General features: G+C 45.9%; 1 protein-coding gene across 4 annotated transcripts in view; it reads left to right on the top strand.

Moving 5' to 3' along the window:
- The window catches only part of ETV6 (ETS variant transcription factor 6), a 248801-nt gene that overhangs the window by 193213 nt on the left and 37449 nt on the right, over window positions 1–18139 (top strand). For all 4 annotated transcript variants that reach the window (XM_053894836.1, XM_019451980.2, XM_053894835.1 and 1 more), the window contains one exon: window positions 5719–5883. In XM_053894836.1, coding sequence (XP_053750811.1) covers window positions 5719–5883 — 165 coding nt within the window. The remainder of the gene's footprint in view (window positions 1–5718; window positions 5884–18139) is intronic.

Raw genomic sequence — 18139 nt, 5'->3', positions numbered from 1 at the left:
TAGGATTCAGATGAAGCGGGACTATGTTCCCAGTGTGCAACCCGGAAAGGAATAGAGACCCCATCGTCTAGGTGCCTCATTTTACAGAATGAAGTTGTCGAGCCCGGGAGAAAATGCCCCAAATCACCTGTTAGCTAATGGCAGTTCTGGTGGTAAAATCCGGGCTCCTGACTCCTAGCCCACTTTTCATCGTTCATTTAAACATTAGCTGAGAGACCTTGAAATGAGGCTTAACAATGTGCTGGTGAAAGTCGCTGCCCCCTTGAACGTGGACTTGAAGAAATATTAGAAGGAAATTCAGGGCGTTGAAGGGTACGACACCAAGAACTTCACTTGACCCACTTGGGGAAAAAAAACTGCAGTGGAATGCTTAGGAATTTTCTTAATAATAGCGGTTCATCTCTTCTGTATAAAATGCTTCTCAAATATACTCTGAAGTGAATTGACGTTAAAAATGGCAGGTCTTGGGGCGCCTGGGTGGCTTGGTCGGTTAAGCGTCCGACTTCGGCTCAGGTCATGATCTCACGGTCCGTGGGTTCGAGCCCCGCGTCAGGCTCTGTGCTGACCACTCAGAGCCTGGAGCCTGTTTCAGATTCTGTGTCTCACTCTCTCTGTGACCCTCCCCCGTTCATGCTCTGTCTCTCTCTGTCTCAAAAATAAATAAACGTTAAAAAAAATTAAAAAAAAAAAAATGGCAGGTCTTGGGGCGCCTGGGTGGCTCAGTCGGTTGAGCGTCCGACTTCAGCTCAGGTCATGATCTCACGGTTCGTGAGTTCGAGCCCCGCGTCGGGCTCTGGGCTGATGGCTCAGAGCCTGCAGCCTGCTTCCGATTCTGTGTCTCCCTCTCTCTCTGCCCCTCCCCCATTCATGTTCTGTCTCTCTCTGTCTCAAAAATAAATAAACATTAAAAAAAAAATTTTTTAAAAATGGCAGGTCTTGGGGCGCCTGGGTGGCTCAGTCAGTTGAGCGTCCGACTTTGCTCAGGTCATCATCTCACAGTTTGTGAGTTCGAGCCCCGCATCAGGCTCGCTGCTGTCAGCGTAGAGCCCTCTTTGGATCCTCTGTCCCCCTCTCTCCCTGCCCCTTCCCTGCTCACACTCTCTCTCTCAAAAATAAATCCAACTTTTTTTTTTTAATGCAGGTCTTGGTAGGCTTATTATGTGCATGGGGAATAGTAGAACATAGGCGCAGAAAAATGGTCTCTCTTCCTTTCACTCATCATTAACTGCTATATTATTCGATTTTGTTGAGTTAAAGTTGCAAGAGAGGGGCGCCTGGGTGGCGCAGTCGGTTAAGCGTCCGACTTCAGCCAGGTCACGATCTCGCGGCCCGTGAGTTCGAGCCCCGCGTCAGGCTCTGGGCTGATGGCTCGGAGCCTGGAGCCTGTTTCCGATTCTGTGTCTCCCTCTCTCTCTGCCCCTCCCCCGTTCATGCTCTGTCTCTCTCTGTCCCAAAAATAAATAAAAAACGTTGAAAAAAAAAATTTAAAAAAAAAAAAAAAAAAAAAAGTTGCAAGAGATAACTGTGAGGCCGGTTCTGCGTTATACGTTCTCCCTCATCTCGCCCATACGGCTTCTGTTACATTAGCAGCTGTGAGCCACATGACGTCTCAAGACCAGTGCCTATGAGCATTGAGTGCCCGCGGGCAAGTAGCCAGCGAGGGCGGCACTTTATTCCTGGATGTGTTCAAAGCGGAGCGCCACCTACACCTCCCTCCTCTTCCCATTTATAAATCTACTTCTCCAAGGATATACAGATTTTTTGGCTCTATTTTTAGTCTGTTGATAACTTGAGAAAGCCTCCAAGGATCAAAGTCTTGGATGGGGAGGATTCAATTCACCCAGTCTTTTCTGCATCCCTAATAGACGCTGAAAATCAATCCGAATTCTGACTCTGGGTGGGAACTGCATGCGTAAGTGTACTGTGATGGATAAGAACACACACCCTGAAGCCAGACTGCCTGGGTTCAAATCTGCCCCTCTCGGCCCCTCTTGTTTCCATGGCCGTAGGACCTTGGGCACATCCCTTAAGTGCACTGAGCCCGAGTTCCCCGATCTGAACCCCTATGTCATGGTTTTGCTGTGAGCATGCAATTAAATGAGCTAATATTTACAAAGTGCTTACAATAGTGCGAGATGATAGACGTGCCTAATAGATGACTGTTAAGTAAATTAAATGGTCCTGATTAGACAGAGTTGCCTCTGGGTCCAAGGCTCTATTCCATTTAGACACTGTAACTCGTAGGGCTGTAACCGCCGTAGGGCTGTTAGGTTGGAGGAAAGGGGGCTTCTTTTTTCCCAGTTACTCTAGAGAATGAAAAAAGAAAAAGCAGTAGGACTTGACTTTGAACACCGAAGTTTATCAAGCCTCTCTCCAGCTTGGTCTACGTGTCCACCTTGTCCTTACACCCTGACCGGTTTCCTCGGGGGCCTCAAGCAGGTAGCTGGGTCTGTCAGGGTCACTTCTGTAAAACTGCTAGGATCGCCTGGTATTCCCTGGACTGACAGTGACCTGATGGGTCCCTTTTGCACACAGCCCAGGGCCTTCATGCCGGTTCCCCACGAGGGGGTTTCCGCGGTAACTGTGCTTGCTTCGGGGGACCGGGGCTGTGGGAGAGATTAATGGGAAGTGAAAAGAGAAACTGTTGCCTTTCACCAGAAGGGCTGGTTGGAGTGTGTGACTCCTCTTGTATTTAGGGAAAAGATTACTCATGAGTATTTTCTTCCATAGAATATAAAGAACCTCAAATTACTACTTGTGTCCCCCCACCCCCATTCCCCCCACCTCCCTCCGGTTCAGTGACTCCTCTGCAGACACTTCAGCATTTCACTCTCATTTCCCCTCCCCAGTGGGATTCGGTTCTGTATTTGCCTTGGCGCGCGCACTTCCAATAAGCTACCGCATCGTTTTTCCTGTTTCTGACTGTCTTCTGCTCCGTGGCCCATCTACCGCCAGGCTCTTTCCTAGGCCAAGCTTGACTGGAGCCCCCTATTTGCACCCCCCCGCCCCCCGCCGGGCCTGGCTGTGCCCGTGCTGCTCCTGTGAAAGAGAGGAAGGGGAAAAATTCCCAATAACAGATGACTGATCGCTGTGCTGTTTCTGTTCAAAGGCGACACCGCTGACGATAGGAAGTAAACATTAAGGTTTTTTTACCGGTTCAAAAGTTGAGATTTTGCTAAGCCGTCCTCACGCCCACTGCCATTTCACTGTGATTCCAGATATGTGTTTTGTCAAGGTCGTTGGAAAGACGGGAGGGGGGGGCACCTTCTGTATCCAAGGACTGTTTTTGATAGGCATTACTTCTGGGTAGAGTTAAGAGCCAAAAACAAAACCTTAAATTCTTTAGTGGCTGTGTTTTATTCTCAGGATCATAGAGCAGTAGCATACTATACATTATTTTTTTTTATTTTTTTTTTATTATTTATTCTTGAGAGAGAGACAGCATGAACAGGGGAGGGGCAGAGCAAGAGAGGGAGACGCAGAATCGGAAGCAGGCTCCAGGCTCTGAGCTGTCAGCGCAGAGCCCAACGCGGAGCTCGAACCCACCAGCCGGGAGATCATGACCTGGGCCGAAGTTGGACTCTTCACCGACTGAGCCACCCAGGCGCCCCATACTACACATTATGATTTCATGATGCCACTTCCTTTTGCCACGTAAAATTGTAAAACTTAAAACCCAAGGGGAAAAAAGCTCTTGGACGCCCATCTCTAATTCTGCCAGTGCCCGTACTTCTTTCTTGGTGTCCTACACGAGAGACTGCTTGAGAAAGGACTTCCCCAGAGTTCAAGGAAGCCAGCTACCATTCTTCAGAACTAGACTTTGCAAAGGAGCCACCTGGAAGACGGAGCCAATAGTCATGCCCAGAGGCTCTGGACCTTCTCCAAGGGAACTGAGCTATTCCTTCCCTGATCCACGAGGAAGGAGAAACAGCATACACAAGTAGACCAGACAGTTCTTTGTTATGCTTGATTGAAGGATGAAAAGGTGACTCTTTCCAGGATCAAACTGAAGGGCCCTTTTCGAGCACACTCATGGAGTCTCCTTAGGAAGTTTAAGTAACTTCCTGGAGAGACTGAAGCTCTTCTTGGCAAACCCTGACTCCATTGTATTTGAACCATTAATTCACACGGTGCAGTTTTGGAGAATGAAGCTCTGTTGGGCACGTAGCTCCTTCCAACCCCTCAGTTCTCATTTTGGTCTCAGGACTGCTTTCAGTTGTTAAGAATTATTGAAGACCCCAAAGAGCTTCGCTCATGTGGATCCTGTCTATATTTACCATATTGGAAACTAAAACTGAGAATTTCAAAAACACTTAACTTACTGAAAAGTAATAAGCTAAGCTGATGTTAGCATAAATATATATTTATGAATATATCTTCCAGAAAGTAGTGAGAGAAGTGGCATTGTCTTACATTTTTGCAAGTCTCTAATGTCTGGCTTCATAGAAGATGGCTGGATTCTCACGCCTGCTGCAATATCACACGTTGTGTAGCTTCTAGAAAATCCCACTGTATACTCATGAACGAATGAGGCTGAAATAGTAGATAACCTCTTAATATTGCTATGAAAAGAGGTTTGACTTCATTGACACTCTGAAAAGTACTTGGGAACCCTGAGGGGTCCCCAGATCACACTTTGAGAACCACTGTTCTAAACCACTTGAATGATATGCCAAAGATGTCCCACAACAGCAAAATAAAATAAAAATATAGATTCACAGTCAGACTTCCAGAAAAGCCCAGCCTGAGTTCTCCTCTCCACCTAAGCTACAGCCCTCCCTTTGGCCCACTTCTGGTCCCACTCAGAGCCCAATACCACCCCCGGCAGAAAGTTCTAACATCAAAAAGTAGAATAAAAAGGCAAAAGACCTTTTATCCTTGCTTTGCCCTCTCATTCCCAGAGGCTAGCCTGATAGTTTCCCAGAGGCTGAGTGAATTGCTCTTCCTGGAAGAAATTTCAGGGAACACTTTATTATTTGGCAGCTCTCAAAGGTCAGGCCCGACTCTGGAACGTTCTCACTTCAAAAGGACACTGAGGGGGCGCCTGGGTGGCTCGGTCGGTTAAGCGTCCGACTTAGGCTCAGGTCATGATCTCGCGGTCCGTGAGTTCGAGCCCCGCCTCGGGCTCTGGGCTGACAGCTCAGAGCCTGGAGCCTGTTTCCGATTCTGTGTCTCCCTCTCTCTGCCCCTCCCTGGCTCACGCTCTGTCTCTCTCTCTCTCAAAAATAAATAAACGTTAAAAAAAATTTTTTTTTAATAAAAAAAACAAAAGGACACTGGGTGGCAATCAGATCAGCTCTAATTCTAAGGTCCCCTCCGAAGCTCATTGGCATTTGTCATGACTCTGAGTTCCTTGGGTGTTTCAGGCCACCGTGGAGCTTCAGCTTTGGGGCATACCTGAATCAAGGCAGCCCCTGGACCTGGGCAGGGAAGGGCAGGCCAGCAAGGCCTAGGGTCCATCAAAGACTAAAAAAGGATCGTTCTTCTCATGTTGCCTCTGAATAAATAGTTCATCCGATACCACACTTGGGCACTTACAAATCTTGAGCTTTGCCTTGGGATTCAGAGTTGAACATAAGAGCTCTTCAGACCTGGAGACTCCATTTTATTAACCATTCAGAAAGCTTTTCCTTTATTCCAACTGTCTAACTGACAAGACCTTTTTTTTTTTTCCTCCCTCTCTCTCTCTCTCTTTCTGCCTCGCTCTGTCTCCAACAGGCTTGCAGCCAATTTACTGGAGCAGGGATGACGTAGCCCAGTGGCTCAAGTGGGCTGAAAACGAATTTTCTTTAAGGCCAATTGACAGCAACACGTTTGAAATGAACGGCAAAGCGCTCCTGCTGCTGACCAAAGAGGACTTTCGCTATCGATCTCCTCATTCAGGTGAGAGTCTGGACTCCTGACACGTGTTCGGCTTGGAAAATCTGTTAGTCATTGCTTGGTCTTTGCCACCACCCATCACGCCCAAGAAATCCCCACGGTAGGTCACCGTGAGCACAAAGACCGTGACCTAGCTTCATAGAGGAAAGATTTTGCTGACTAAGTCCACTGGAGGGGAAAAGAGGAAGAATTTCCAGATCGAGGGGAAACTTTGAAGGTCGGGAGAAGGACCCACAGGGTCCTTAAGGAGCTTAAGGGGTCTAGTTGTGCCACCAAATCAAGGAGAAAATGCATTCCGGCCCTTTGACTCTGCCTTGCTCCTGATTCTGGAAACTTTTGAAAGTGATGCTTGAGAGTGAGTGTAGGTGGTGAACTGCTCAGTTAAAACCAAAGACACAGGAAGAAGGGGCGTGAGCCCTTGCTCAGGTAGATGGAGTAGAAAGGGAAGAAGACGTGAGGGAAACAGAAGATAAGGATGGGAAGAGGTGGAGGTCCTAGGAGCCACGGCAAGTGTAGAAATAAAGGGCTTTGGGTGATTTCCTTTGGAAGTACTGATTTTTCTTTTTTAAGCTTATTTCTTTATCTTGAGAGAGGGACAGAGAGAGAGTGCGCGCGAGCGCAAGCAAGGGAGGGGCAGAGAGAGAGAATCTCAAGTGGGCTCTGCACTGTCAGCTCAGAGCCCGATGCGGGGCTCGAACCCACAAACTGTGAGATCGTGACCTGAGCTTGAAATCGAGAGTCGGACGCTTAACCGACTGAGCCACCCTGGTGCCCCAAGAGTACTGAATTTTTTGAAGTATGGCATCCTGTAGCTTATAGAAATCCTGAAAAGGGCAAGTGGAAGATTTCCCAGGCTCCTCTAACCGGGCAGTTTTGTCAACATAAGGGCTCCGAAGACCGCATAGGAAGATTTGATTCACCAAAGAGCGTTTGTACCTACAAAATGTATTTCTGACATAGGTGTAAGACTTCAAATGAACTTTCTAATTTCACTTCTTAAACTTTATGGATACTTAGGAGATAGTTATTTGGGAACCCCGTATGTGAAATGGGGAACTTTTGCCTTTTGAGGGGCTAGTTATTCAGGTACCAACAGGCGCTCCTTGTCTCAAGCCTCTTTGTGGCCAACTTTGATATACCTTGTCTGGTGGAGACTCTCTTTGTCTTGACAAAGGGCAGAGATCCTGTGTAAGGTCTTGGCATAGTTCCCTTATTTACTCCATAGTTAACCCTTACTTACTCCTGGAGGCCTGCCAGAAGTTAGTAAACTAACTGTCGTGAGGAAACATCCCCATCACAGGGCGTGAGGTAAGGATATAGAACAGTATCTCCCCCGCTTTTCCCAATCGCTGCAAACCGTTTATATGAGGAAATGATAAAGGGAAGTTTCCCTGAGAAGTATAGAAGTTATTGAAACTCGAAAGTTCACATCTCTGAAAAACAGATCATTTTTAACGTTTTGTAAAGGAATGGACCCAGCCATACCTGAAACGTTTTGTCTCAAATCATTGATTCTTTCTGTAGTCTCAGGGTAAGAAAACTAAAACAACTATATAAATAAATAAAGCTAGCCTAAAAGGAAACTAAATAGTCCCCTTTTTCTTAATATTTATTTATTTTTGAGAGAGAGAGAGACGGAGCATGAGCAGGGGAGGGGGGTGGGGGACACAGAATCTGAAGCAGGCTCCAGGCTCTGAGCTGTCAGCACAGAACCCAACGCAGGGCTTGAACCCACGGACCACGAGATCATGACCGGAGCGGAGGCCGGATGCCCAATCGACTGAGCCACCCAGACACCCCTAAATAGTCCCTTTTAATGCAAAAATACTTACCTTTTCTGTTCCAGTGGAACCTCAAAGGTATACTCAAAGGAGCAAAGCTACCTCTCTGGAGGAAAAGAACTTTTAACTCTTTAGTGTGTTCCAGAAAAACCACTCGTGTCAGGCAAACGAGGGAAAACACAGTGATATGTTTTGACTGGATTTGACTTAGCCCTTAGCCGGGGCTAAGACTCCCTGAGTCTGTAAATCCCCCCCAACCATCATATCTCAGGTACTCCTTTTCGTTGCTGATTTCTTTTTCTCCCTAGAGGTCTCTCTCCGCTTTACTTAGAAAGTGGGTTCTCTCTGCTCAAAACTGGAAGCCAGGATAGGCAAAAGCCTACCAGTAGTCCCCTGCCATTTTGTCAGGTCTTTGCCAGAGTGGGCCATGTGGAATATAGACAGGCTCCCACTGTCCTGCTGGATAGGATTGCATTGAACCTAGAGGCAAAAGGAAGCTGGAGAAAGGAAAGGGCAGAGCAGGATGGGGCTTAGGAGAGAAGGAAGGGAGTTGATTTGGAACACGAAGGATGGATAGAACGGAGAAGGTGGGGAGAGAAGAACATTCCAGGTAACTGGGGCAGCACTATCTTAATGTATCTGGATGACGTGAAGTAGCCCATCTGATGAATGGAAGAGGCGGGAGGTAGGAGACCGGATAAAGCCAGTGCACTCGCTGGGCCTGAGGTGCTTAGACCCCAGGCAGGTGGCAGTAGAAATTCATTCCATGCGTATTCTCTGAGCACCTCCATGCTAGAGTTACAGAAGTGCGGGCTAAGGAGGTTCAGGCATCGCAGAGGCAATTTCTGGCTGGATTGTCAAATGCAGCTCAAGGGTATGGTAATGGAGCCGGGACTTTGAAAGCTTGGAAAGGAACCTAAGGTAGAGGTAAGGAAAGGTGTTAAGGAGGAGCTGTAGGCCAGTTCATGTGCTGATGGGGTTCAGACATAAGGCCACACAGATTCCATCCTGCCTGAAACAGTGTTCATCGTCACTCATCACCCCTTCCCCACTTGGCCGAATGCCTTTTCCTATTAGAAGTTCTGCTGACCTTCTCCGGGAAAGCTTTCCCTGCTTCACATCCCTGCTTCCCTGATTGTGCCCTGCCTGCCTTCCTTTTCCTCCACCTCTTCCCACCTCAGTCTGGGCTAGGTGCTGTTCCTCTTATGTCGCAGAGCATACCCTAATTCTGTCATGGCTCCTGACACACACACACACACACACACACACACACACACACACACACACACCATGTTTTATAGGATTGCTTTCTGTTCTGCATCCCTCTACTAGAGGAGGGAGTTCATTTGGGTAAGGGTTGTGTCTTGTCAAGCTGGCCTGTCTGCACCATCCAGTTGGCACTCAATATTGATCGAATGATGACCCAACACATGAGTCCCTTAAAGCCCGCGTTAAGAAGCTCGGATTTTATTTGGCAGGGCGTGGGAAACCACTGACGAGTTTTGATCAATAACAGAATTGGAGCCCTCCCTTTGGAGCAGACCTTGGCTGTCAGTGCATAGGGTAGACTCATTTGGTCACTAAAAACAGGAAAACCAGTTAGGATGCTATAGCTACAGTCCTAATTGGAGACATTGAAATCCAGAACTAGATCGATGAGAATAAAATAACAGTACTTCAGGCACAGAATGGTTAGCTAACAAGAGGGGCTCATCTGCAGGAAGCAGTAAGATTCATTTTGGCCCAGCAATGCCACGGTATCCAAAAAGATTCATCCTGTTCTGCTGCTGGAAATCTGAGACTGGAGCCAGGCCAGAGCTGGGAATAGTAGACGTGAGCATTACCCCTATTGTGTTGAGCTGGGGGTAAAGAGAAATATATACTGCAGGTAATTTAATTAAGGCATCGACCAGAAAGCCGTGGACAGAATTTCAAGGTGATACCTGCCAGGAGGGGCTGCAAGAAAACTGACCACAAAAAGAGGGATATTGTCAGAGGGTTTGGAAACGAGCTGCGAAAGAGTTCAGGAGACGTTCGCGTGGAGTGGCCGCGTAGCAGGGTAGTGAGGCATGATCTACCTACTCGGATTCTCCTCGGGTAGGGACAAGGTGTAAATAGAAAATCTTCTTCAGTGTTCCCATGTAGCATTTGCCACTGCTTCTTCTGACATGGGCTTTCTGGTTTAGCGTTTGATATAGTAGATGTCTGGAGGCCCACGTTCTATACGTGGCTCATCCGCAGGTCACAGTACTTCTTTGGCCCCTATTTTCCTCATCCGTAAAATGGGATTTCTACCATATGGATCCAAAGCCCCCTTCGGCTCTTAACAGTTAGGCCCAACCTCAACCAGGAAACAATATTAAGCTTCTATGACATAGTACAATCTCCTACCCTACAGGCAATGAATAAATACTTTGATCCCCTTCAACCTATATGTCTTGTAAAACTGATACTTCGGTCAGTTTTTTTCTGTCTTTCTTTGAATGTTTTTTGCTGCCTCAGATGAATCAGCAGCAGCTTCTCACTAGTCATGGAGCCGCTGGAATAAGCAAAAGTATCTGGTTGCCCCGTCACCGTGAATTGGATGTTTATAGCTTCCTCCCAACCTTATTTCCTGCCTGGCCCCACCCAGAATTATGCGGTCTGTATATGGACATAACATTCCCCAACACAACCCATTTCAAATGTAGAGAGGAGGGAACAGTGTCCAATGAATTTTAATGACCTGAAATATTAATATATCGTAGGTCCAAATATGGTAGCCTCTCTGAACTCTACATTCTTTGACCCGTTTCACAAACTACACCTGTCTTGTCCATTTCCAGGACAAGAGTTCTCCATGTTCAACCTCTAGAATAAAGCGGGGAACATTTAGAATGTGCTTTAAATAACATATTATCTCCAAACAGAAGATGGTAAGGCTGAAGATACATGGGATATTTTCTTTGGAATATTCTCCCAGGTAGGGGACACAAGATGTGAATTTATAACATTTGCAAAACTAAGGAAAAAATGCAGAGGAATCTTAACTTTATAAAAATTTTACCTGTACGGGATAATCTTACCTACTCTTTGAGCTACTAGATAGTAACTGCCTTAAATGGTCTGGGATGATTTAAATTCAAAGGGATATTTGACTATTTGACCTCTTTGAGACTTGAGAATAAGGAACAGAGAAGTTAACATTGATATTAACTCTTTTAGAGTTATCCACCGTTAGACATCAAGATGGAATAGATTTACGTACACATTATTTATAAGAACAACAGCCACAAAAGCCACAAGATATTTTCAGTTCAATTCATGTTAGACTCTCTACTGATGCTAAAAAATGGAAAATAAGCATCTTTTCAAAGCTCCTTCAATTCAATTCAGCAAAAAACGTATGGTGGATTTACAAAGCAAATTAGTCTTCCAGTGTACCAGAATGTGATGTGGCAAATTATTTCTTCCCTCTCCAACGCACCAGAACCTTTGTTTGGGGAAATACGCTTCGCTTGTGACCTCCAAATATAGTAAAATTCCCTTTCAAGGTTAAACGAAAAATACTGATCTGTATCTTCATAACGTTCCTCCTCGGACCGACTTGCTTATTCATTTCTGTTAAGCAACCGTAGGTGCATTTGCTGGGTTGAATGGTTGGGTCAGCTGGCTATTTTAGAATCAAGTTGCAGAAACTGAGGGTATTGGTCACGGAGGGGAATTATGGTCCCGAAGTGTGGGAGTTGCAGGAAGCGTGACCCTTGACTGAGACACCGAGAGTTGGCTATACTCCTTGTGTCTGTGAACAGAGCAGGGGAAAAAAAGCATCTACACATCAGAGAAATGGTTAAGAAGCCAGTTACAGAAAAGTCTTTTAATTTCTTAGCTCTTCCCTTGTCCCATTTGTAAAGTGGTAGTGATGACCGATCCCTGTGCCAGACAGCATGGCATTATCACCTGTAAAACAGACCACACGTCCTGTAACAAAGCACCTACTCATTTTACAATATTCGTATTTTCTCACATGCTTAGTTTTTGGTTTATCTGTAATACCCCTCTGTGTTCTGCATCCGCTAAAGGCAGTTGTCTCACTATATCTCTTTTCTAACTGATTTATTCTTGCCTTAAATGCAGTGTTCACGTTTTCCCACAACCTGCACCCTTTTTCTCGGGATCTCTGTGTCTTGAGACACAGATACCAAGCTAACTCTCAAATATTGGTTCCTAAGTAAAAGACTAGCTTATGGTTATGGTTACAGAAATCACTCTGTACTAAATACAAAGGCCTGTACTTTAATCAGCCTACAAAAATGGATTGAATGGAATTTTCAGAAAATAAGGTCGAACAGAGTTCAAAAGCAAAGCTGTGCCCTGATGGGAGGGGCCTATCGTGGCCTCCAGTGGGACCTCAATAGACCAGCACCAGCCTTGGCGTTCTCCCTGCTGAACACACACCGAGACTGAACGAACTGAGGCCGTGGACTTCATCCTGAACATCTACTGGAGGCCGAGAGGACCCAGCAGAGAGAATTTGATGACAAATCTGAAAAGCATCCCTCCCAGCCTTGCCCCCTTTGTGTTTTAAGAATTGGTCAAAAGGAAACCAAAATCTCTGAATAAAAACAGAAGAGAAAGAGAAAAGAGAACAGTTTGCAAATTTAAGAATGTGTTACTTCAGATAATCTTCACATGAGGATATGTACATAGTAAATCATCCCCTGAAAAGTGCACATTTTAAGAATGTTAAAATTCTGCTTTAAATCTACCGAACTTGAGAAGTTAAGTGATGCAAAGCCCCGGGGGGACGGGCTGTGGGTAGCACAGTAGATGACATCGTGCAAGGGTCCCAGCCTTCTGGAGAACAAGTAGTGTCTAAGAACTTTAAGAGTGATCAAAACTCAAAATAAGTCAGTCAGAGGAAGACAAATATCATATGATTTCACTCATCTGTGGAATTTAAGAAACAAAACAGATGAACATAAGAGAAGGGAAGAAAAAAATAAGATAAAAACAGAGAGGGAGGCAAACCATAAGAGACTTTTTTTTTAATGTTTATTTTTATTTTTGAGAGAGACAGATCATGAGCAGGGGAGGGGCAGAGAGCGAGGGAGACAGAATCTGAAGCAGGCTCCAGGCTCTGAGCTGTCAGCACAGAGCCCTATGCTGGGCTCAGACTCATGAACCACAAGATCATGACCTGAGCCAAAGTCGGACTCTTAACTGACTGAGCCACCCAGGTGCCCCAAAAGACTCTTAAATACAGAGAACAAACTGAGGGTTACTGATGGGGTATTGGGTGGAGGGGGGGGATGGGCATTAAGGAGGGTACTTTTTGGGATGAGCACTGGATGTTATAATGTAAGTGATGAATCACCAAGTTCTATTCCTGAAATCATTATTATACGATATGTTAACTGACTTGGATTTAAATAAAAAGTGGGGGGAAAAAGAGTGATCAAAACCCTTTTACTGATGATACTATTTTGAGAAAATATCCCAGGGGCTCCTTAGTCAGTTGGGCGTCATCAGACTTCGACTTGGGTCATGATCTCACGATTTTGAGTTTGAGGCCTGTGTCGGGCTCTGTGCTGACAGCTCAGAGCCTGGAGCCTGCTTCGGATTCTGCGTCTCCCTCTCTGTCTCTCTCTCTCTGCCCTTTCCCTACTCACACACTCTCTCTCTCTTTCTCTCTTCTCAAAAAAAAAGAAAAGAAAGAAAATATCCCAAGGATGCAGTCCAGTGGGGGGAAAGAAAAGATACCCTTAGCAATCCTGTTTATAAAACGTGGAAATGCCCAAGCCACCCACAGTATGGGACTTGCTACATAAACTTGGAGAATGTAAATATAAAGGAATGTACTGTGACTCTACGACTATTCATTGAGTCACTTATTATTTCTTCAGTAGATTATAGGGCCTTGCAGATCATGTTCGTGGTTCTAAAGGTTGTTTTAAAGACAGGTAGAAGCCATTCTGCATTTTAAGCAGAGACTGGGATGCGTGCAAAGGTACAAAGTGTGAAGAATGGATGTGGGGTGGTTGGCTTGGCTGGCATCCAGGAGCAAAGGTGGTAACTTGAAGTAGGACAGAACCAGCAGGGGATGATGCCAGGGCTATTGAGAAGGTAGAGTCTGAAAGTCTTGGTGACTGATGCTAGATGAGAGAAGGAGAGGAGTTAATTAAGCATGACTCCCAGGTTTCTGGCCTGATCAACTGGGCATTCGCTGGACTAGGAAACACCATGTGGGTCGTAAAGACTTACCCTGGACACATTAAGCGTGTGGTGTCCGTATGTCACGCAAGAGGAAGTATCTAGGAGATAGCGGAAGGTTCTGGAGTTAAGAAGAAATTCCTGGCTGGAGTAGATTTAGCATAGACAGGCTGATTGAGGCCACGGGAGGAGATGAGATTACTGGGGAGAAAGACTCGTGTGAGCCTAGGGAGACTTAATAGTGCAGGGTTGGAGGAGGAAGCGCAGAGAGGTAGGAAAAAAATCCAGGAGGGGAACGTCTGAAGCCATGGAATGTTCTAGAAGGAGGCAGGTAGTGAGTGCTGCTGCTGAATGTTGCTGAAAGTCAGAGTCCCCAGGTACCGACCATCCTCCCCTGATGAGGTCAGCAGTCGAAGGGGAGAGTTGTGGAGATAGCAGAGCTGGTCAGTCCCTCAGACAAGCTTGGCTGTGATGCAACCAGAAAAACAGCAGTAGTTGGAGGGGAAGATGAGCACTACGGGTGTGTGCGTGCGCATGCGTGTGTGTAGAAAACAGGAAAACTTGACACTGCTCAAATGCTAAAGGAAGAATCCCATAGAAAGAGGCTGAAGATACAACTGTGAACTAGAGAGAGAGACTGAACTAGAAATGTCTATGTGACATGATGTCAACTGGAAGAAAACATACTCGACATATACAAATGTGACTTCATGCATTGTATATGCACTTTAAATACACAACTGTTGAAGCAAAGCAAATAGTTTCCAGATTTTTTGAGACACGTGTGTTACTAATTCTCACAGTCACAAGGGGTGCCACCTCTTGGGCCCACATTATCGCAGACACAGGGCTGCTGCCTGTCCACATCATCTCACCTGTCTTCCTAGCAGCCCAGCCAAGTCTGTGGCATTGTTCTCACTTGAGACAAAAGAAGGTTAAATAAGCCATGAGTTAAGCCTCACTGAGAAAAGATATTTCCCCGGGGGCATGCAGCTGACTAGTAGAGGAACCAGGGTTTGAACTTGGGACTTCTTTGATCCAGAGCCCAAGCTCTTCCCTCTAATAGGAAGGAAACAGAGATGACTTTAGCCCCCCAAATAGCATTTGTATGTTCTCAGCCTTCAGACACGAGTTACGTTGAGCAGGCAACTTGTAGCAGGTTTGTTTACTCTCTCTACTTACCCGTTTGAAACAAATTACATATAAAATTTGTACTGTACTAAATACAATTCAGTATAAATTGTATTTATAAATACTATTACTGTATATATACTGCATGCTGCATACTTTATACTAATCCTGTATAAATAAATACTATTTATAAATATTATAAACACTAAGTACTAAAAAAGAATTTATTCTCAAAGTAGATGCCTGGCTTTTCACCATCAAGACCACCGATGCAAAATTATATGTATGTGGAGCGTGTGGGTTTCTGTGCTGTATACGTGTGTGTGCATATGTGCTGTGTGTGTGTGTGCATACAAGTACAGCACGCGTCACATGTGTGCATGTACCCAGGAGTACATCTAGGTCTTATGGGGCCTGAAGCTTATAATCTGGGGGACACAAGTAGGTCTAGGGCTCCTCCCGGGAGCCTATGCAGGTAAAAGCCTTGAAGCTCAACTAGCTTCCTGGCAACTCTACTTTGCACGTAAATGTGCGTCCATGAACTATGTATGTATGCACGAAGATACATAGAGAAACCAACCAGAGCTACTGCCCCTTAAACAATAGCCTTGGTTCCATTGTTTAGTACGATAACAGCACCTTTTACAGTCGGTACTGGGTATTTCTTTTCTGGGGAGACAGAGAAGATTTATCACGAATTAAATGGGCCAAGAATTTTTTGACAGGTGCTTTTGAATTCAAGCCAGTGGTCATTAGCTAAGTTAAATATGCAATGCTATGGCTCACACTCTTTATTTTCAGCAGGCAAATAAATATAACATATATTTTTAAAAAAATTTTTTAATGTTAATTTATTTTTAAGAGACAGACAAAATGGGGGGGGGCAGGCAGAGAGAGAGGGAGACACAGAATTTGAAGCAGGCTCCAGGATCTGGGCTGTCAGCCCAGAGCCCAACATGGGGCTCGAACCCATAAACTGTGAGATCATGACCTGAGCCAAAGTCGGACGCTTAACCGACTGAGCCACCCAGGTGCCCCAAGTATAACTTATTTTTAAATGTCTTTTTTTTTAATCCAGAGATCTTTTTGTTAGTATTACTTTTTAGATATGATCTTCTGTGTATGTGAATATTTTAAGAGTGTAGCAAGAGAACAGGCTGGGTGTCGAAGGGAATAGGAGGCAGGGGAGATGGGATAGGATGGGAGGCCGCCTTTATTTATTTGGAAAGCTGTTGTAGACAAGACACATGTTCTGTGTTGTTCCAGAGCCAAAACTAGGAACCGAGGTCCATGAGATTGCAGGGGAAGCCAGGTTCCAACTTAACAACAGAAGAACTTCCTATCAACTCGAGCTGTCCAAAAATGGTTTGCTTATGTTAGTGGCCAGCTGCCCATCACTGGAAGTGCTCAGCCAAAGCTACTTCTTGGCAGGGGAAGGGGAGGCAGGGGACTTCTACTGAACACAAGTTTGAGTCGATCGAAGTAACCTCTAGAATCCTTTCTAAGATTGCAAGCTGTTATCGGGCACACACTGTTACTGCCAACCACGCATACACAGGGCATGCACAGTAAGTTGGTTTTTCCCCCGTAGTAGTGATACATTTGTGCTAAGCCAGCCACATTCCCCGACTGAGCCCCTGGTTGCTGAGGAAACATGTCTGTGAATGGACTGATCCATCTATGGCCGTACTCTATGGTCTTAGAGTTAAATTTTCGCACCCATTAGTCAGCCGTCCCAGGTGGCACTTACAAATGTTACCTTACTGGTTCTCATAACGGGCTTATGGTTTAGGTAAGGAACTGGCAGAGTTCCACTCGATTCACCCCTCCCCTGCTTTCTTTTGCACAGATAGGAACCTTCTCTGCCTGGCTCCCTTTGCCAGCTGTGGGATGAGAGACAGAAGAGAGCCAGCACAGAAGGCTGGGCAGGTCTGGGGCAGAGAACCTGCCAGTCCTTCCGTGGGGCTGCCCACCGGGCCAGGGGGAGGTGTTGGAGAAGCCAATATGGGTGAATGGCCTCCCTTAACCTTTTTCTTTTCTGGAGGGAGAACATAACAATGACCATGACCCACACACCCCTTCTTTGTTCTCCCCGTGAGAGTGCCTCAAGGGTCCACAGGTCTGCCCTGTGCCACTTTAATAATATCGATAATGATGGTGGTGAGGACAGTGGTGGTCACAAAACCAGCTAGTGTTTGCTGAGTTATTACTATTTGCTGGTCGCCGTGATGTGCTTTTCACAGGGATTGCCTCATCCAGTCCTCACACTGATTCTACGAGGCAGTTATTAACGTGACCATTTTAAAGACCAGGAAACTGAGAACTAGAGAGAGTGAAGAGCATGCCCAAGGCACCAGTCTGACTCCAGAGCATAGACTCTTCCCCATTCTGCTTTATTGCCTCACTTTCTATATGTACATAGAGAAGTGGAAACACAAAAAGAAGTGACCTGCCCTGGCTTTGACCACCTCCCAGCAGAAGAGTCTTTAACCTTCTCACAGCGGGACATCTGCAGCCCGGGGAGGCACTCCCGAGGAGGGGCCAGCATGAACACACGTACCTCACCTGCTCCCTCCTCGAACCCTCCCAGCAGACTTCCAAGGCAGATGCTGTTTGCATCTCACAGGGAAGTTCAGGGACTTGCTCAAGGTCACCTGGTGCAGAGGGGCTGGGACGCAAGCCCAGGCGGCCGCATCTGCATGTGCGTGCCTTCCCCGCCACATCAGCCTGCCTCTCTGAACGAACAAAGTTGAACACCCTCACAGACACTAAATTTATATTTCCTGGCCTCCTCTTCCAAAATGGATACACTAATTACTGACCATTTTTTTTAGTAATAGTAATCATCAGGAACACATTTTTCAGTGTGTTCGTTTTCTCTTCTGCGTACTACCGAAATAAAGCATTGCTGAAACCCACAGGATAAAACCCAGCGGGTGTGAGGCCGTGTAAATTAAGAAAAGTTCAGGAAGACATTACAGTAAACCCGAAGAAACAAAGTGTTGATTAGGGACTTATTTTTGTACGCGATTAAAATATGAATCATTAAAATAGGACCGTATTTCAGGCTCTATATTCTCATCGCATCAGAGACGACATTACCATGACTACTAGGTTCAGATTAGATGGGCTCCAGGCCTCCTGAGCTCAGAAAA

Source organism: Panthera pardus, unplaced genomic scaffold, assembly GCF_024362965.1.
Source record: "Panthera pardus isolate Hobbes unplaced genomic scaffold, ASM2436296v1 HiC_scaffold_6, whole genome shotgun sequence".
Taxonomy (NCBI): domain Eukaryota; kingdom Metazoa; phylum Chordata; class Mammalia; order Carnivora; family Felidae; genus Panthera; species Panthera pardus.
Note: the sequence above shows the minus strand (reverse complement) of the source record. Positions and strands in the feature narration are given on the sequence as shown.